At 41.8% G+C, this 21,043-nt stretch overlaps 2 protein-coding genes across 6 annotated transcripts in view; one reads left to right on the forward strand and one right to left on the reverse strand.

Moving 5' to 3' along the window:
- The window catches only part of LOC138843238 (ankyrin repeat domain-containing protein 26-like), a 36,998-nt gene extending 33,289 nt beyond the window's left edge, over nucleotides 1-3,709 (reverse strand). Inside the window, exons 1-2 of the mRNA XM_070064699.1 lie at nucleotides 3,544-3,709; nucleotides 3,122-3,455 (exon numbers count right to left, since the gene is read on the reverse strand). Of these exons, the coding sequence (XP_069920800.1) occupies nucleotides 3,122-3,455; nucleotides 3,544-3,709 (500 nt within the window). The remainder of the gene's footprint in view (nucleotides 1-3,121; nucleotides 3,456-3,543) is intronic.
- LOC100338196 (transport and Golgi organization protein 1 homolog) overlaps nucleotides 1-21,043 on the forward strand; it is an 85,572-nt gene that overhangs the window by 57,520 nt on the left and 7,009 nt on the right. For 2 of the 5 annotated variants that reach the window (XM_070064947.1, XM_070064948.1), the window contains exons 2-9: nucleotides 6,011-6,111; nucleotides 11,604-11,735; nucleotides 14,738-14,759; nucleotides 17,185-17,273; nucleotides 17,537-17,614; nucleotides 18,877-18,948; nucleotides 19,414-19,486; nucleotides 19,652-19,790. In XM_070064947.1, coding sequence (XP_069921048.1) covers nucleotides 6,011-6,111; nucleotides 11,604-11,735; nucleotides 14,738-14,759; nucleotides 17,185-17,273; nucleotides 17,537-17,614; nucleotides 18,877-18,948; nucleotides 19,414-19,486; nucleotides 19,652-19,790 — 706 coding nt within the window. Of the gene's footprint in view, nucleotides 1-6,010; nucleotides 6,112-7,859; nucleotides 8,130-8,583; nucleotides 8,692-11,603; nucleotides 11,736-14,737; nucleotides 14,760-17,184; nucleotides 17,274-17,536; nucleotides 17,615-18,876; nucleotides 18,949-19,413; nucleotides 19,487-19,651; nucleotides 19,791-21,043 lie in introns of those variants that run through there. The other 3 variants (XM_008251147.4, XM_070064950.1, XM_070064949.1) reach the window with 3 other exon arrangements.

Raw genomic sequence — 21,043 nt, forward strand, 5'->3', positions numbered from 1 at the left:
CCACCTCCTACTCCCTCTCTCATCCCATTCTTCATTAAGATTCATTTTAAATTATCTTTACACACAGAAGATCAACTCTATACTAAGTAATGATTTCAGCTGTTTGCACCCACAAAGACACACAAAGTATAAAGTACTGTTTGAACACTAGTTTTACTGTTAATTCTCATAGTACAACTCATTAAGGACAGAGGTCCTACATGGGGAGCAAAGTGCACAGTGAATCCTGTTGTTGATTTAACAATTTACACTCTTATTCATGACCTCAGTGATCCCCTGAGGCTCCTGTTATGAGCTGCCAAGGCTATGGAAGTCTATTGAGTCCACAAACTCCATCAGTATTTAGACAGGGCCACAAGCAAATTGGAAGCACTCTCTTCCCTTCAGAGAAAAGTACATCCTGCTTTGATGACCTCTTATTAGGTAGATTAGAATGCCTTAAGGGATGGTTCTGAGGCCAGAGTGCTGTTTAGGGCATTTGTCATTCTATGAGTCTGCTCTGTATCCCGCTTCCCATGTTGGATCATTTTCTCTTTTTAATTCTATCTATTATTATTAGCAGAAACTTGATCTTATTTATAAGATCCCTTTGACACTTAGTCCTATCTATATGATCAGTTACACACTTAATATGACCACTTTAATGTGTAAGATGCCATTAGCACCTGCCAACATAATGGAATTTGGAGTCCCATGACAAATTCTTAGCTTTACTCTTAGGTGTAAGTCCTTGGGAATGTGTGCTGAACTGTACATCTCCTCCCTCTCTTATTCACACTCATTTTTTTTAAACAGGGATCAATTTTCAATTGGATTTAAACAACTAAGAATAATTTTGTGTTAAGTAAAAAGTTCAACCAATGGTATTAAATAAAAAAAGAAAATACTAAAAAGAATAAAATAGTGAGCTGTTCCTAGACAGAACAAGGGCTGGTCAAGTTATTGCTTCTCATAGTGTCAGTTTCACTTCTACAGGTTTCCTTTTAGGTGCTCAGTTAGTTGTCACAGATCATGGAGAATATATGATATTTGAATATAGCCCTACCATATGACCTAGCCATCTCACTCTTCGGAATTTACCCAAGGGAAATTAAATCAGCAAATAAAAGAGCTATCTGCACCTCCATATTTATTGCAGCTCAATTCACAGTAGCTAAATGCCTGTCAATGGAAGACTAGATAAAAAAATTATGGGATATGTAAACTAAGGAATACTACACAGTGGGAAAAAATGAAATCTGGTCATTTTCAACAAAACGGAGGAATCTAGAAAACACCATACTGAGTGAAATAAGCCAGTCACAAAGGGACAATTAGCAAATAAATAAATTATTAAAAATTCTTTCTCTTACCGAGGACAATAAATCCTTTTTTCTATGCCATTGGTTGCTAATTGGCAAAAAAGGTACTTTGTTTATTTCAAAGAATTCTCTGTAAAGTGGATTTTTCATCTGAAATATATATTTTGTAAGTGTTTTGGAAAATAGTTGTCATTTATTTTGGTATTTCTGTTATACAAGTCATTTTAATTTTAAAATTTATTTTTTATTTTCTTTTTGTTTAAAAAGAAGAGAGCTAGCAAGTGAATGAGGCAGAAAGAACTTTCCATTTTCTGGTTGATTCCTCAAGTGCCCGCAACAGCCAGGTCTGGGGCAGGCAGGAACCCAGAAATCTGAGTCTCCCATTTGGGTTCCAGGGACCCAACTACTTGCACCTTCACTTCCATCATCCCCAGGCTTACATCCCCAGAACACTGGAGTTGGAAGCAGAGCTGAGACTTCACCTCAGGCATCCATGGAATGCAGGTGTCTCAGGCGGCATCTGAACCCCTGTGCCAAATGCCAGGGGGATTTAGTTTTTATTTTACTCAGTGAACCTTCAGAATGCTTGCTTTTGAGGAAACTCTTAGTAAGGCTTTTGACCACACAAAGCCAATGATAGGCACTGTGTTTTCCCTTAGCATTTTTCTCGTTTTGTGTATTTAAAATTGGTAATATTTAGTACATCAAGAATGTAGTTTTGTGACATAAAATCCTAGCCAGTTTTCCCAAATCAACAGGCATCATTTGTAAATAATCCACCTTTGCCTAGTAATATGAAATGTAACCACTATCATTATAAATTCTTATGTATATTTGGATTTTTAGTCACTTGTCTTCATTTATTGGTCTGTTCAGTGGTCAGTAAAATATGGAAATTCGCACATTTTTATAACCTCAAAGCCATTCTTTATATATTACAAATCAGTGTCATCAAAACAATAAGAGCATGTATAACCCAAAAAGTTTAAACCCCTCCTCTTTTATTTGGTTATATAAAATAGAAAAACAGATAAGAAGCTCACATTTTGAGAAAAAAATGAGTCTTCCTGTTCAGGAACATGAAACGATCTTCTGCACAGATATAAAAGGGATACTGGAGGCCGGTGCGCGGCTCACTAGGCTAATCCTCTGCCTAGCAGTGCCGGCACACCAGGTTCTAGTCCCGGTCGGGGTGCTGGATTCTGTCCCGGTTGCTCCTCTTCCAGGCCAGCTCTCTGCTGTGGCCCGGTAAGGCAGTGGAGGATGGCCCAAGTGCTTGGGCCCTGCACCCCATGGGAGACCAGGAGAAGCACCTGGCTCCTGCCTTCGGATCAGCACGGTGCGCCGGCCGCGGTGGCCATTGGAGGGTGAACCAACGGCAAAGGAAGACCTTTCTCTCTGTGTCTCTCACTGTCCACTCTGCCTGTCCAAAAAGGGGGGGGGGGGATACTGAATTCCACTCAAACAATTTCAGCCCAGAAACTGATATATTATGGAAATTGTTTTTCTCATTTCCACTTTTCTATAATGCATACAGCAGTGCGTGTGTGTGTTTAGCGTGTACACTAAGCTTTGTCGAGTTTGGTTGATGATGTCACTTTAAGTGGCCAATACAGCAGTCTGTGAGGAGAACTGTGAGTAGAGGAGAAGCAGCTGAAGTTTTGGCTCTGTTGCAGCTTCTCAGAAGCCGGCCGAGGCGCTCGGGTTCCCTGTCCCAGGCGCTGCGGGGTCAGCACAGGTGGCCACCCCTGCATCGCGGTGACAGGAGGGCCCCGGGAGGTGCGGGCTTCTCCCGTCACTGCCAGCTCGCCGTCCCCTACCTCTTCTGGTCCCTGTCATTTTCTCCCAGCCAAATCTTCTCGCGGACCCTCTGGCGCGGATGATAGACCAGCCGCGATTGATTCCCGGAATCCTCAGAGGTATCAACGGAGAAGCCCAAGAGCCGCCGGCTCCTCCTACCCGCCAAGGTGAAAATCTTCTTCATCGCCCCTGCCGGCGGCTCTGGAGCCCTGGCTCTGGGCGGATAACAGTGGCCAAACAGCCAGGGAATGCGTGTGCGGAGAGGTAGGGGTGGGGGCGTGCGGCGGAGGGGGGGGCGGCCGGTTCGCTGCGCATGTGCAAGCTCCAGGGGTTCCCAAACAGCGATTATTCTGCCTGTAAAATTGAGGATACTTGCCTGAGTGTTAGGGACGTTTTGCAAAAGAAAGACTCATCGCTGTGCACAAGCCATCTCTGCACTCACCTGGGACTCCAGTGGTGGAAACTTCACCACGATGAAGGCCTAATTTTCGGGAAGACGTTCCTTGCCCCTGGTTTATGACCCCTTCTACATCCTTCTGGGTCCCAGCCAGTATCCCTTGAAATTTAGGGGGTCCACAACAAAAGGCTGTTTTCATGAGTTCCTGCATGGTGGCGGTATGTGTCATTATGTGAAAGTCTGTGAGAACTCAATGCGCATCTTGCAGAAAACACACAACCCCACTTATGCACACCTCGTGTTGTTTGCTCTTTGGCTCAGGGTTACCTTTAAGGTTTTCTGACTTTCACTTCTTGCGATTTTCCCTAAGTGAATCTTTAGTCCATGACGACTTTTGGAGCATAGTGTAATATTTAAGAGCTTCTTTTGAAAACAGCTTTTCAGAGACTCTCTGTACTCAACAGTTCATCTTTTGGCATTAGGTTAAAGGTCACTTTATTTTATCCGAAGTCCCTAGGTTCTGTTTCTGAGTGTTACTGTCTGCTTCCTGAAACAGAACCACTACCTTTTATCAATAAAATGTACAGCATTTTGATGTCCGTTACAGTATCAAGTTTCTGCCTCCTTACTCCTCTTTTTAGTGTTCTTTTGGTAGTGTTTACATTATTTAAGATGAATTGTTAATTACTTTGCCAAATCGGAGGATTCTTTAGTGGGATTAGATTTTAATTGAGTTAGGAAAATAATTTTAACAGAATCAATCTTTTGTTAACAGTCCTACTGGATAAATATTGTCTTTGTTTAATTCTTAATTTTGAACTTTATTTATTTGAGAGAGAGAGCGCCCCCAGCTCCTCCACTGGTTCTTACTCCAAATGCCCTCAATGGCTAGGATTGGGCCACACTGAAGCCAGGAGCTAGGAACTCAATCACGGTCTCCCATTTGGGTTACAGGGACCCAAATACTTGTGCCATCACCTGTGACATACCAGGATGCACGTTAGTAGGAAGCTGGAATTGAGAGGAGCTGGGGAAGGGGCAGTGTTGTGACGTGGTGTTAAAGCTGCCGCCTGTGATGCAGCATCCTATATGGGCCATGGTTTGTGTCCTGGCGACTCCACTTACCATCCAGCTGCCTGAGAATGGTCTGGAATAAGCAGAGGAAGCAGGCTCAAGTGTTGGGACCCCTGCTGCTGACGTGGGGCCCAGACATTGCTAGTTTCTGGCTTCATTGTCTCTCTCAACTCTGGCTTTCAAAATAAATAGTTAAAAAAAAAGCAGAGAGGAGCTGTAACGCAAAACCTGATACTCTGAAATGGAATGTGGGTGTTCCAACTGGTGTCTTAACTGGCTGGCCACAGGTCTACCCCTGTACTACACATTTTACATGAATTATTGTGAATTACCATCTCAAACAGTTTTTGCAACAAAACAAACTTTTACCTCAATTTTCTATCAACTTTTTGAAATACCCACATTTGTGTATATGTGATTTCAATAACTTGAGTAAGAAACATGTGAGTACAACTTCCAAACAAGGTTTTAAAGTATTTAACTGCCTAACAGCAGTTTCTTTCTTGGTCCTTCCTGATTTTCCCGTTATCTCCAGCTGAGCAGAGTTGGAATCCTGAAAGCCTCCAGCCCTGGGTATGCTGCATTGCTGTTGATGACAGGCCACAGGGACATACCAGTTTAGATGCTCTACCCTGATCATGCCCATAGCACATATAAGCTAAAAGTTTGTTGCAATTCCCAATAGTCTTCCAACATTAGCATGAAATCTATGAAGAATAAATGAAAATTAATACCAGTATTTCAGTTCTCACTTCTGATTTTTTAAGATTTATTTTATTTATTTGAATGAGTGAGTTACAGATGAAATGATTTATGAGAAAAGGTACATTGCTAATCCACTTGAATTGACACCCAGTCAGCAAAGTTTCCTGACCTCATCCCTAAAACATCAACTGAGGTTTCCATTATCCATGGAGAAATACCCATGATTTCACTTTCAATATTAAACCATGGCCATCATTTATAACTTTACTATTCACATTGAAGTGAGGATTAAATTTTGTTTTATATTGTTCAGATGACTGCTGAGGTGTCTGAACACCTGCACTGACATGTTTCCTATTTCATAGGCCATATTGCCATATGTTTTTCATGCTACTTCTGGGATCCCCGTTAACTTGTGTTTCTCTGCCTATCTTTGCACATGTTTTTACTGTGTCATTTGAATGGTGGAAGACTATCATTGACCTTTAATAAACGGTAACCTCTCTATTATGGATTGGATATGACTTGCTCCCCCAGCTCATTTAAACTCCAGAGTCTTATGTTGACAATTGATCAATTTAAAGTAGATACTTGTTCTAATTATGGCTTTTGTTACGTGAATCTGCTGGAGGAGACTTTAGGTCTTGCAGGCTTGCCCTCAGAGAGTGGTTCTCATGAGAAGATTGGTTGTTTAACCTTGGCATGCTTGCTGTGTCTCTCGCTGTGTTTCCAGGCTCACCATGGGATCATCCCTCCACACAGGCTTCACCATCGCCAGCCTCACCAGAGCTAGTCTATGTGGCTGTCCGATATTCAACTAAGGATCTCCGAGCTGTAAGCAAAAATAAGCATTTTCTTTCCTGAGTAGCTCCTCTCTTGTATGTTAAAGTAATGAAAAGCTGACTAACCTTCCATACCAATCACAGGAGAAAGCACAGCCCTCCTGTATGAGGTGTTCAGCAGCAAGGTAGGTGCCATGCATACCAGAGCTGGCAATTTTTTCTTTCCATTTACTAGTCCTCTGCACCTCAAGGCAGGCAGCCCACATCATACACCCAGAAACCCAAAGTGATGTCAGTGGGGCAAGTCAGTCACTAACTGTGTCAGCTCTGAATTTTGCAAGGTTTTGGAATGCCTAGATCATGATACTACTACTACTATGTGTTCAGGTCATATTTGATAAATGGATTGCAAGAATGATTTAATACAGTTGGAAAGTTCAACATCTTTAAAGAAAAACTCCACAAGCTAAAGAAATAATTTTTCTATAGTAATGACTATTACTATTTGCTGTTTTTTAATTTTCATAAGGACAGATAATATAAAATGTTTATTAATACATAGGCAATAAAGTTCTACACTTCCTCCTCCTATCCACCCCCCCCCCCCCACTTACACCCAGGAGCTCCATTCTCGCCTTTGTACTCTTATGCCCGTCACTGGTGCCTCTGTTGTGATCACCAGCTCTGTACTGCGTGCTTTGTGTTGCTCCCCTGTTGTAAGGTTCTCATTCCTCAAAGTCAGGGACAGATCTTACCCCTTCCAGAGCCAGGCACATTACCCCTCTCCCATGTCACATTTGCATTTTTGCTTTTGTAGGCCATCTCTTTCCTCATCTAAATGGACACCTGCTGTCACCTGCTGTTGGGGTGGTGATGTAGCCCACTGTATGTCATCAGAATATCAATCCAAGTTACAGGGCCCCAGACAACCTCACCCTTGTATTGTAAATCCCTGCAGTACCATCTGGGACATTTTTGTAATGATTTACAATGAGAGAAAAGATCGATATAGTTTACAAGTCAGTTCCCTCAGTGAAGATCATCATACCAGACATTGGAGGTGGAGGTGCTGGATGAGGCCTAAGAGCCCACGAGAGTGTAGGGGGTGACTGGTGCCCATGAATGGTACTGAGGGGATACCCATGGGGCTCAGGCACATAGGTGAATCCTAGGAAAGAAGAGGATAGTCCTACATCCATATTGAAGGGCAGAGCACAAGTTCACGTGTACAAATATATCAGTCTGATGGATGCAAGCAACACCAATGAATGCTGAACCAGAGTAGAGGAAGGGATAGGCGCTTCTCCACCTGATATCAAATAAGGAGCATCAGAGTCACAAAACTCTCCTATTTCACTGGGTCCTGGCAGCCTGTGGAATGAAGGGAAGTCACAGGGATAAATGGATGTGGCATCACATCTGCATGTGTGCAGGCAAAGAACAAAGAAGGCAGGGACTATCGCAGAACATAAGCAGAGCCTTTACTGGTTTGCCGAGTTAAAGAAACATTCCATAGACAACGTCTATGTCCAGGGCCACCCCAGCCTCCCATCCTTAGTTATGTTCTCCAGGGCTGTGGATATCATTGATCACCCACGTGGAAATCTGATGAATTTCCTCTCTTAAAATGCACAGTCCCCTTGGAGATACCTGAAAGGTCAATCATGACAGATTGGTTTTCCTCCACCACCCACTGGAATTCAAATTTAAAGCCCAAGCTATTGTATGACATAGAAAAGTGACATATGCACCTTCATTTGAGTTTCTATAAAGTTAGAAAGTTAGAGTTAAGATGATTTGCTGCTAAGGCCTTATACTTTTTACTAATGTTTTATTTACTCTTTAAATCCATTCATGAGAGAGACTTGTGAAACCTCTCACCATGCTTGTATGTTAGGTTCTACCTGAAGTACTGTGATCAGTTTTTTTGGTATATTTTGTCCCCATCAGTGACTGTGGGAAACATGAGGAGTTCCAACAGAAAGGATCTACCCAGAAGGGGGCCACTGAGGAGCTACAGGAAGAACCAGAGTCAGAAGTAGAAAGAAGTTTGCAGAGGTTCTGTTCTTGGTTTGTCTCCTTGTGCTGGCTCAGCCGGGCAGGGTTGTTCTACACATCAGGTGGGGTTACATGGCAGGGAATTGGTCAGGAGAGTATGAACATCCCAGGTGGGAGAGGTGACCACCAAAGAGGAGAACAGAGACCCAGAGTCCTGGTTTGTGCCATCCCTCACTTACTCCTGAGACTCCCATCCTTATGTGTGCCCAACTGGTCTGTGGATCATCTCCCACTGACCTCTGAACCCTGCTCCCAAACCCTACTTTGACCCTGACACTCTTCACCCTGCTCTCCTCTTCCTGCCACACTCCTCCTCATCCCCAACCTAATTGTGACCTATTACTGCCACACCCCATCCCCCACCTAATGGATAGCCAATCACTGCCCTGCCCTGTTGGCAAGCCAATTGTGAGCTCAGTCCTTGCCCCGCCCTAAGTGAACCCTTCTCCTCTACCCCCCACCCTAGTCTCTCACTCCTGGTAACTCAGTGCACTGAGAGGACCCGGACATGAAGGTATGGAGGTGGATCTTCTGGCTCCCTGTGCTGGGGTTGCCCAGTCACACAGCACAGAATGTGAGTAAACACCAGATTCACTTTGGTCTCTTTCCTTCTATTGGCTGTGTCCCACTGTGGTTTAGATAACACCATTTCACTGGCTCTTGCACAGCCATCCAGTCCTTTCCAAAGATGAAGTTAGATGAAAGTTAGACATCACAGGTGTCGTGGCCAGGCTGACAAACCTCTGCCACACCTGTGGCATCAACTTCTGCTTGATCAACAGCAGGAAAGCCTGACAGGGTGGAATCCTGGAAACAGTAACCTCATAGTATCAAAAGAGGATGTGTGGATATGCTAGAAGCCACTGGATTACATGTTGTAATGGTGAAAATAACACAGGAAAACTGATTTCTTAGGAGTCGTGATTGTTAGCCTGGTTCCTGCAGGATCTGTGGGAGATCCTCAGCTGCTGCTCCTTTGGTACCATCACACATGTAGCAGTGTCACTGAGATAAGACTCATGTGTGTTGACACCAGGCAGCCTTGAAACAGTGGTACTGAGTGGGTGATATTAGTACTAGATTGTTGCACGTGAACTGTCACTTCTGCTGTGGATTATCTGCTTTGTTGACTTTTGTTAACTTTTGAATTGTTCTTTTCCTCAGCTCTTGGAGGCTGTCCCTAGGGACTATATTTGAAGGGAGCCCAGAGACAGACACGAGATGTGAAAATAAGTATCTGCATCCTGCTTTTATGAGCTCATAAAAAATCCAAATCATTCAAAAGAGAAGGGGAATAGGAAGAAATTAGAAATTGAAGGATGCATAGAAATGGAAAACTCTCAAACGATTCTCATTTTTCATTTATCATTTAAAGTTGACAAATTTGCTTACCCTAGTTCTAAACCTCTTAATTATTAAGAGAAGAGATTTTCTGTTTTTCCTAGGTACAGTTCCAAGAAGACAATCACACTTCCTCACTGCCCTGCTCCTCGCCCAATCCCCTTCCAACTCTCCCCTCTCATCAGTTTTTGCAAAGCCATCATTTTAATCCAAACTATATTCAAAAACTTAATTCACCACTAATATTCACAAGTAAAAATTAGGAAGACTGCAGTTCAACAGGAGTATAAACAGGAGCTACATATGACAATAATAGTCCAAAATGGGCATTTCATTCCTATAGATTTTTTGGTATTCTATATTAACTGCCATATATCTTAGAAAACATATAATATTTGTCTTTATTGAGATTGGCTTATGTCACTAAGCACAATGGTTTCCAATTGGATCCATTTTGTTGCAAAAGACAGGACTCCATTCTTTTTTTTTTCTTTTTTGACAGTCAGAGTGAACAGTGAGAGAGACAGGGAGAAAGGTCTTCCTTTTTGCCGTTGGTTCACCCTCCAATGGCATATATACACACATATATATATATACACACATATATACATAGATATTTATATACATATAATTTTTTGACAGGCAGAGTGTACAGTGAGAGAGAGAGGGAGAGAAAGGTCTTCCTTTGCCATTGGTTCACCCTCCAATGGCCGCCGCGGCCGGCGCGCTGCGGCTGGTGCACCGCACTGATCCGATGGCAGGAGCCAGGTACTTATCCTGGTCTCCCATGGGTGCAGGGCCCAAGCACTTGGGCCATCCTCCACTGCACTCCCTGGCCACAGCAGAGACCTGGCCTGGAAGAGGGGCAACCGGGACAGAATCTGGCGCCCCGACTGGGACTAGAACCCGGTGTGCCAGCGCCGCAAGGTGGAGGATTAGCCTAGTGAGCCACGGCGCCGGCGACATATAAATTATTATAATGTTAATGCTTATATCAATTTAGATTAAAACATATTACATTTCTTCTAGAATTTCATATAAATAGATGCATGCGTGCCATATGGACTATTTTGTATCACCTGATTCTGCTCAGGACAATATGTCTGAGAGAATTCATGTTGCAGTATGGATCAGTAATTCATTTGTTTCCATTCCCGACTCATCTGAGTTATTTCTACTGAATGAACATCTCTGTTTAATTCACCATTCTATAGGAATTGTTTAGGGTTAAGGTGCCAAATTTCAACAAATACACAGTTAAATCCAAAGCAACCTATGTAGAAAAGTTGTAAATAAAAGTGTTAACTTACTCAGCTGAAACATTTGTCTTAATTCACATAGTGGATCAATAGAATTTATATGAAGACTGTTAAAAATTCTTGTGTTTTGGTGCTACCATTGTTCTTGCCACTTTTGATTTTATTTAAGCATTAAAATTTGATTTTCTCCTTATAAGCTTTTCACTCACGTTTTGATGGGTACTGGTATTTAAAAGAAATCATCAATACAAGAGAAGATGTGGTAGAGAGGAACTCTCGCCCAGTATTAGACAAAGGAGAGTACAGGGCCCACAATGAACCAGGATACTCTGTGCTCAAAGGCACCCACACAGATATCTAACAACACTACCAACCACCCAAGCAACTTGAGGCTGGCAAGTTATGCTTATTTTTAAACTTTAATTCATTAATTTTTATTTGTATTTTAAAAGTGCAAAGAGACAAGGACAGATGTTCTCCACCTCACCTGCTGGGTCACTCTCCCAGTTTTTACAATAGCCAAGGATGAGCCAAGCCCAAGGCCAGGAGCCTGGAATTCAGTCCAGTTTTTCCACCTGTACAGTAGACACCCATATACATCCTTGAGCTGTCATCTGCTAACTCCCAGGGGGCACATTATCAGGAAGATAGAATGGAAGTAAAGCCAGGACTCAAACCCAGGCACTCTGATGTGGGATACATGCATCACCAGTGGGGTCTTAGCCATTGTGCCAGACACCAGGACCCCAGTCTATCTAGAAGCAAGGAAATCCCCTTGAGTCAGTTGAGGGACATGATTACTCCTTGCAGGCTGACCTAGGGTTCTTAGCAACTGAAATACAGTCAATGTCTGTGTCTTCTCACTGTTTCCAATGTTTTATTGCAGCTATCTCAGAACTTTCCTGACCATTTTCAGCTCAGTACTGATTTTTGGGGGATTTTTCGGAAGCTTATCATTATTGCTACAGTCGTGGCTATTTCTGCATTTGCCATTTTCTTCTGGACAACTGTTCTTGTTGTGAGTATACTAGGAGTGTTTTATATGATAAATAAGGAGGAATTTGTATAGTAATTGCATTTGCACCTGGTAAAATCAGTCCTCCTCCATTCATTGTTTTCCCCATAACCCACAAATTTTAATAAGGTTGTTTTCATTATAATTTGGATTGAAACATTTTTTAAGTCTGGAAAGATTGACCTATGTGTTCTTTTGAAATTGTGATGTAATCTCCAAATGCTTTGTAGTTTTCAAATTCCCTGATTCATTTCTAGCTTACTTTCACTGTCCTGAGAGCAAACATTCTATGATTCCTACTCCTTTCCATTTGGTAAAGTGAACTTATGTCTTGAGTGAATGGAGTAAATGTGCTGTGTGAGCCCACATGAGTGTATTCCATTTTGCTGGTTGAATTATTCTGTAGTGTGGACTGATTCAGCAGATTATCAGTGCTGTTCAGTTATTCTGAATCTTTACTGACTTTCTTCCTGCTGGATCTGCCAGTGACTGAGGGAGGAGTGGGGGTGAATTCATCTATTTCTAGTTGCAGTGCAGTTTTGCCTCATGAATATTGAAGCTCTGTTGTTAGGCATTTATACATTAAGGGTTGTCATGTCTTCTTGAAAAATGGATCCTTTATCATTATTGTAATACCATGTGATCCTTGAATGCTCCTTGCATTGTGCTTGTTTTGTGTGAAACTGAAATAGCTACTCCAGCTTTCTTTTGATTAGTTCTAACTGTACATTTTTCTCTAACCCACTTTTAATGCATTTATAGCTTGGATTTGAAAATGGGCTCCTGGTATACATTCATTAGCTGGGAATTATTTTTTAATCCACTCTACAGTCACTGTCTTTTAATTGGTGTATTTACTTTATTAGCATTTAAAATTATTAATGATATAATTGGTTTAACATCTATCAACTTCATGGCTGTTTTTTATTCATTGTCCCCTTTTGCCTTACACTCTTTATATGCCTTTTCAGGGCCTAACTTAGAATCTTGCAAGTTTTATTTCATTGTGTTTAGCACACCAATTATACTTGAACTTATCTTTTTTGTTGTCTTTTTTGAAAGTGGTTCTCCCTGAATTGGAAATACACATTTTAAAAAGTAATCCAATTCACAGGAAATGAAATTTATGTTGTAAAAGGTGACTCCACAAACTCCGTCCCATTTCTTACAACACTGCTATAATCCATAAGCTATAATCGCCATATGTATTGCTATTACTACTTTGTTCAGTTATATTAAGCAAAGTGTTGTCTGAGAAACCAATCAGTAAGATAACAACTTTGCCCTCACTTACTCCTTTGCCTATTGCTCTTGCACTATGTAGATCCAAGTAGCTGACATATATTCGCTTCCTTCTCTCTGAAGAGCCTCTTTTAAAATCTTTGTAGTGTGGCTTATGAGAAAGAGAGTTCTGGCTGGCGCCGTGGCTCACTGGGCTAATCCTCCACCTTGAGGTGCCGGCACTCCGGGTTCTAGTCCCAGTCAGGGCGCCGGATTCTGTCCCAGTTGCCCCTCTTCCAGGCCAGCTCTCCTGTGGCCCGGGAAGGCAGTGGAGGATGGCCCAAGTGCTTGGGCCCTGCACCCCATGGGAGACCAGGATAAGTACCTGTCTCCTGCCATAGGATCAGCGTGGTGCGCTGGCCGTGGCGCGCCAGCCGCGGCGGCCATTGGAGGGTGAACCAACCAATGGCAAAGGAAGACCTTTCTCTCTGTCTCTCTCTCTCACTGTCCACTCTGCCTGTCAAAAAAAAAAAAGAAGAAAGAAAGAAAGAGAGAGTTCTTTGATGTTTTTCTTAGAAAGTCTGTGTCCATTTTGGAAGGGTAATTTATCTGAGTGTGATTCTAATGCTTGCCTTCTCAAATCAAACTGATTATTTTGTCTTTTAATATGCCTTCTAATTCTTTACTAAAATCACATTACATTAAGTGAAAGGAACTGATTTACACAGGTCCTTTGTGAGAGATTTTATGGGTATCTTGGTAGAAGTTTAGCTGGCATTACAGTTTACAGGTACTGAAAGTGGCAGAGACTGATGGCAAGGGCTTGGGCCATCTTCTACTGTGTTCCCAGGCCATAACAGAGAGCTGGATCAGAAGAGGAGCACCCAGGACTCGAACCAGCACCAATATGGGATGCCAGCACTTCAGGCCAGGGCTTTAACCCAATGCGCCACAGTGCCAGCCCCCATCCAACTGTATTTTAAAATTTGTAAGGTGTTTCTAGTGAATCAAAAAAGTGTACTGCAGTACAAATGTTTTAGAATTTATTCTGTTTTCATAGAGGCTTTTCTTGTTTAAGATTTCATTATAGATATTGGGTTTCCCCCCAAACAAATCAAATAATGTATTTGCATTCTAATTATGAATTTTGCCATTTCTAGGATAAAAATTAAATAGATTAGTTTTCCTTTAATAAAATGGAAATAGGTGTTTTGGTCAAAAATAACTGTTTACCTTTCTACCCTATCAGAAATGGTTTAATGAAAGATCACAATGAAGTAGGAAATATCTTCCATTTTTTTTTTTGACAGGCAGAGTGGACAGTGAGAGAGAGAGAGACAGAGAGAAAGGTCTTCCTTTTGCCATTGGTTCACCCTCCAATGGCCACCGCGGCTGGCACGCTGCGGCCGGCGCACCGCGCTGATCTGAAGGCAGGAGCCAGGTGCTTCTCCTGGTCTCCCATGGGTGCAGGGCCCAAGCACTTGGGCCATCTTCCACTGCACTCCCAGGCCATAGCAGAGAGCTGGCCTGGAAGAGGGGCAACTGGGACAGACTCCAGCGCCCCGACCGGGACTAGAACCCAGTGTGCTGGCGCCGCTAGGTGGAGGATTAGCCTGTTGAGCCCCGGCGCTGGCTTCTTTCATTGTTTTTAATCTTTTAGAAGTCCTTTAAGCTAAATGACTGTTATTTCACTAGATTAGTGTTTTTACTTTCATCAGGAACAACATGTATTTCCTAATATATATTATTATAATAAGGTTAACTTTGTTTCTTCCTTGTCCTAGATAAAACAGCCAGTTTATCAAGGTAAGATTTTAGCCTCTGTTTTCTTTATAATACTTTTCTCAGTGCTAGCATTAGATGAGATCTTTTATTAAACTAGCTCTAACTACAGTAATTTTTATAACTTCCTGGCTTATTACTTCTTGAAGGTTTTAGTATTCCTGGAGTGGTTTCTAAATGACAATGGAGAGGGACTCGTGATCTGTTGTAAAAATGCAGGAAGAAGAAGCATTAGTGGGCATAGGAGACTGAAATGAGTTTAGCTTCGCCTAGAAATGTTTAAGAAGCAAGTGATGCTGGCTAGCGCCGTGGCTCACTAGGCTAATCCTCGCCTTGTGGCGCTGGCACACTGGGTTCTAGTCCCAGTTGGGGCACCGGATTCTGTCCCGGTTGCCCCTCTTCCAGGCCAGCTCTCTGCTGTGGCCAGGGATTGCAGTGGAGGATGGCCCAAGTGCTTGGGCCCTGCACCCCATGGGAGACTAGGAGGAAGCACCTGGCTCCTGCCATCGGATCAGCATGGTGCGCCGGCCACGGTAGCCATTGGAGGGTGAACCAACAGCAAAGGAAGACTTTTCTCTCTGTCTCTCTCACTGTCCACTCTGCCTGTCAAAAAAAAAAAAAAAAAGCAAGTGATGCTAATATTTTTTTAAAAAAATTATATAATGTGAACCTATCAAAAAGCTTAAGACTTAGAAAAGATCTGGTTTTCTGGGGGAGGGGAGAATGTGTCAGGATATTTATGTGGAAAGTCTTTAATGCTGGAGCAGAAAGAGCAGAAATGATGCATAAGGTGGAAGAAGGAGTTCATATAGGCTTTATGGGCAATAAATAAGTGTTGCTGTCTATTGAGAGCCAAAGCTGCCAGACACATAGTAGGCCCAACACGTTTTATTTTTACAGATCTATTTAGTTTATTTGAAAGGCAGAGTTGAGAGAGCAAGAGAGAGTGAATTCCATCTGCTGGTTCACTCTCCAAATGGCTGCAATGGCTGGGCTGGGCCAGGTTGAAGCCAGAAGCTTTATCCTGGTCTCCCACATGTGTGACAGGGGCTCAAGCACTTGGGCCATCATCCAACATTTCCCCAGGCTATTAGCAGGGAGTTGGATAAGAGTTAGAGCACCCAGGACACGAACCAGCACCCACATGGGTTCCTGACATAGCAGGTGGAGAATCAACCCGCTATACCACAGCAATGGCTCTGTGTGTTTATTTTTTATACTGAATTTATCACTGGTCATGTTTGAAAGGGTGAATTCAGGGCAGCAGAGCTCATATCATGGGCAAATAACAAAACAAAAATAAGGATGCATCTGAGGTCAGATGAGAGAACTAAAAGACTGTCAGAGGAGTCCTTTAGGTGTTTATGTGAGCCATCCACCTTACAGGATGGGTGCATCAGGGCACGATGTTCACTTTTATGGTAGACAGTAGCATTCTGATCTTGGTAGTGGAAAGTCCTATCTGAGAGGGTTGGGAGCTCATCCAGATCCCGTAGAGACTAAGTGGTAACAGGTTGTATTAAATTATTCTATACTTCAAAACCATCTCTCCAGAGCCCTCCATTCTGCTTCTTGTGAAAGACAATCCTCAGGGCAGCAGGAAGTCTTTGGAGGCCCTGGAGTAGCCAATCGATTGACACTTTGAATGCTGCTTTCATGGGAATTTCAAATGATGGTATTTGAGGAAGGAACATAGTTATCTACCTTCATAATTAGGGAATAGAAATGTAAGTAGCTAGGGTGTTTGATTTCTGTTTCTTCTCTGGTGAAGACAAAACTATTTGAAGTAATGGAATTTTCTTTTTTTTTTTCTTCTTTTATTGATAGGCAGAGTTAGACAGTGAGAGAGAGATACAGAAATAAAGGTCTTCCTTCTGTTGGTTCACCCCCTAAATGGCCACTATGGCCTGCGTACTGCACCGATCCGAAGCCAGGAGCCAGGTGCTTCCTCCCAGTCTCCCATGTGGGTGCAGGGGCCCAAGCACTTTGGCCATCCTCCACTGCCTTCCTGGGCCACAACAGAAAGCTGCACTGGAAGAGGAGCAACTGGGACCAGTACCTGGTGCTCCAACCGGGACTAGAACCCGGGGTGCCGGGAACGCAGTTGGAGGATTAGCCTAGTGAGCCACAGCGCCTGCCAAGTAATGGGATTTTCTAAGAATGAAGTGCCATCTTCCATTGGTGAGAGTACTTCAATGAAAACATGTATTTCCCATGTTTCCAATAATTTCAAATAGGATTATAATTGACATTTGGTTCTTATTTCCTACTAGTTATATTGGTTTTAAAATTACTGTAAGTAAAGTTTGCTTTCTTCAGGCTTAGTAGTGAAGTTAGGAAGTTATTTTCTGGCCATAATGCCAGATAACAAGTAATTTCTGCTAATACATTGAGGTAATTCAACTATATTGTTTTATACTTTATAATCTTAGTTTTTATCTCCCCTTAGTTAATTTGCAGCAAATTTCTGAGAAGATCAATAATGTCACAAAAGAAAATGCAGAACTTGTACAACAAATTTCTGTTTTGGAACAGAAGGTATCAATGTCCTTTCAATTTTCATATTTTTCATGGTTTCAGTTTGAGTCACTTCCACGTCTAGTTCAGGTATTCCACTGTACCCTCTTTCATCCACTGCCCTGCTTCATAAGATCTGTAAACTCTTCACATGTGAAGTCAGCCTCCTGCATGCAAAGTGCTGCTCTGTTCACTTGTGTACTGAATCATACATGAGGATAGGTGTTATGTGGCCCTCTAATTAACATTTTTGTATTCTGATTCTTTATTACATATACATATAGATCACTGAGTCGAAAAAACGTCTTCAGGAGACTAAAAGACAAAAAAAGGTGGTCTCTGATGAATCAGTTCAACTTAAGGTAATAACCCTTTGCCTTTATGGAATCCATTATAAAAACAAGTAAAAGAAATAAATATTCCTGATGCAATATGCTGTATTGAAGGATAATGCAAAAAAAAAAGTGACAACACTAAAACTACCATGTACAAGGTACATATAACCTGCAGTCTGGAAGAGATCAGAATGCTAAGAATCATGATGTGGTAGTAATTTGGCTCCTATATTTTACCATAATTTGGCTTCTGAGCCTTTTTGTCCAATTAGTGATCCAGCTGGTACATTTTCTATTGCTTTTCACAGAGTAAAAGTCTAAGAGTATGGGGGATGAACTTTCTTCTGAAAAAATGTTCAATGTTATTGTAAAAAATACTGAAGTAACATCTTAAATTGAGGGATCCAAGAAGTGTGTTTGATTTCCTGTCTGGGCAATTATCACAATATTCATTGCTGTCCTGCAAGATATTTAGGAAATGTGTGAATAGTTAAGGAATATTAAGGGGGTAGGGGCTGTTTAGATGAACTTAAACAGCCCCTACCCCTCTTAATGCTCAGTAAAAAAAATTATCAGTGAAATCTGAGTTATTTTTATTCCCTTATTAATATTCTAATAAGAAAAGCTGTTCCACTAAGAAAAGTTCATTCAAGCAGGTTGACTTGCACAAATTTTTACATTATTTGCTTTTGACTTCTCAGTCATTTCTCTCATTATCTCCTAAGCAGAAAGATTGTTTATGCCACAAAGTATTCTTACTTCAGTGTGTTTTCCCCCTCATTTCATTATATTCTTGACATTTCTTCTAGACCCAATCTGGATCCATGACATGCCCATAACATATAGAGTTAGCCGTGGGATGTGCTTGGTTGCAATTTCAGCTTTTTAGCTGTTTCAGCTGGTGTTGTCATGGAATTAAAAAGCACTTCAATTAATTCTTTCTCCATTTGACTTTATAAATAGAGATGCAGACTAGCACAGTGCTCTCGTTTGTGGATTCACCCCTCAAATGCCTATGATAGCCATGGGTCAGCCAGGTCAGTGGTAGGAAACTAGAACTCAGTTTGTGTTCTCATGTGGTTGGCAGGGACCCACGTACTTGATCCATCAATGGCTGCTGTGCAGGGTGTGCATTAGCAGGAAGATAAACTTGGGAGCAGAGCCAGGGCATTAAGTCAAGCAGTCCAATATGGAATACATGTTTCCCAAGCAGAGTCTTAACCACCATGTGAAACTCCTGCCTCTTTTTGTAAACCTTAGCACTTGTTTTGTTTCTATCTTATGTGCAGGCATTTGAAAAAGGGAAATCTACTGAAAACTTCAAAGAAGTTATTTCACTGAACAACTCGGGAATTTCAGAGGTAAACTTTCTATAATTGTTTCAATATTTCAATTGTACATTTTAGCTCTAATGAGAAATATTTCATTTTTGAAGATTAAATTTATATGATAACTATGTGGAATTTTGTTCTTGTGAAGTAACTAATTACAGTGTTTTCAGTTAAGATCCAATCACCTTTAATGAAACTGGCTTCAGTGAAGGGAAATTGAAGTTATAAAAGTAAAATACTTAGTTGACAATCTAGTAGGAGCAGGTAACAAAATTAGTCACATTCTTGAAGAGACTGTGATCCAGAAAACTGAACTTTCTCATTTCCTTTTTACCTGTTTTAAATTAGTTGTTCTAAACTAAAATTAACTATAAAGTCTGTGGTGATGCAAAATTATCTATTGAACAATATAGGTGTGCATTTCTGTAGTAGTAATGACATTTGCATTGTTCTGCAACCATTTCTTGAATGTCTTTTCTTAAAAATCTCTTAAAGTCGGAAGATGAAAATGATGGAGTCAAGGATTTACAGCTGAGAGCCTTGAGGGCCAAAATATGGATGCTGGAAGGTACGTTCCTTCATTAGAGGGAGGTCCTGTCTAGTGTAAATACATCTGCATTGGGAAGGTGAAGAGTGGTTCCTGTCTCCAGGGTCCTTGCTGTTTCTCCCAACTCCAGCCAACTCCTTGGGTCCATGTGCACACACACACAAAGAAAACTTTTATCCTTTACAGAAAGTAAAAAGAACCTGGAAAAAAGCTGTAATACCTTGAAGTCCATGAAAGCAGCAAAGGAAGCTGAAATCAAACTGATGGATATGAATATGGAGAGTTTTCATGAAATCTACAAACTGAAGGTGGCAGCTGCTGCAAAGTAAGATGTCCTGAACCGACTCAGTAATGTCAGTGCTAATTTCAGTCAGTAAAGAATTCTCATCCTTTTTGCCTTGATTCCCATAATATGCATTTTTCTGTCCCTTTCAACTGTTGGTTATACACTCCCTTGTAATTTATTTGTGGGTACTGGAAGAACTGATACCAGCATCATTAATGTTCATGTCTGCATTCTATCTCTCTCTTTTATTTTAATTATTTATTTATTGAGAGGAAGGGTTACAGCGAGAAGGAGAGACAGAGGTAAAGGTCTTCAGTCTGCTGGTTAACTCTCTAAAGGGCCACAATGGAGGGAGCTGAGCCGATACAAAGCCAGGAGACAGGAGCTTCTTCTGGGTGCAGATGCAGGGGCCCAAAGATTTGGACAAATCCTCCACTGCATTTTCGGGCCATCAGCAGGGAGCAGCTGTTCAGCCTCTCTTGTATACCTTTATATTGTTGGGGTTTTTGGTCATATTGTATTTTGTTTTCCTTCTTGTGTCTAGTCATTTCTAATTGAATGCCTGTCATTGAGTAAAAATATTGGGAAAAAATTAAAATGTGGTGTGATGTGATCTAGCTTTGGAAAATAAGGAGATGGCCTCACGCAAGGACGCTGGCAGTATGGGAGCTGTTAATTCATTCAGCAGCTGAGGGCATTCATTGCAAAGGCCAGTGTATGTCCTCTCCTCCATTCATAGTGTTCCAAGCAAAGCTGTGAGATTTTCCAGTCAGACCCTGAACTCCACTGTATTCCTTTGAACCCATCTATGTGAGCAAAGGCTGCCCATAATTACCTCTCTCTAGTCTCCTAGAGAATTCTTTCATGATATACAGGGAAATGGGCCTCAAATGCCAGCTGAGATGCCAGGTCGATCTTGTTTCCAAGATTCCTTCTTCTCCATGTTGCTCCCACATGTTGTTGCTGATGTGTTAGTGATTCAGTCTATTCCATTGTATACCTCATGTTTGTCCAGTGTTTCCTACTGTTCTCAGGGGAGATCCAGGACTTCATCCACACTCACCCATGTTCAAAACCAGAACTCTTCCTTATGGTCCCCCATGGCTCAGACTTGGAATAATATTTCCAAAGTCTGAGACAAGTGTTGCTGTTGTCCTTACTAGTATGTTGTGGGTTTTTAAGGTAGGAACAGTGCCTACTCTACTTTGTATCCTTGGCACCTAAAAACACAGAAAGAATTTACCAAGGACTTCCAAGGCATTAACCTCTCCATTGTTTTGTGCCTGTGTCCT

Source organism: Oryctolagus cuniculus, chromosome 19, assembly GCF_964237555.1.
Source record: "Oryctolagus cuniculus chromosome 19, mOryCun1.1, whole genome shotgun sequence".
NCBI lineage: Eukaryota > Metazoa > Chordata > Mammalia > Lagomorpha > Leporidae > Oryctolagus > Oryctolagus cuniculus.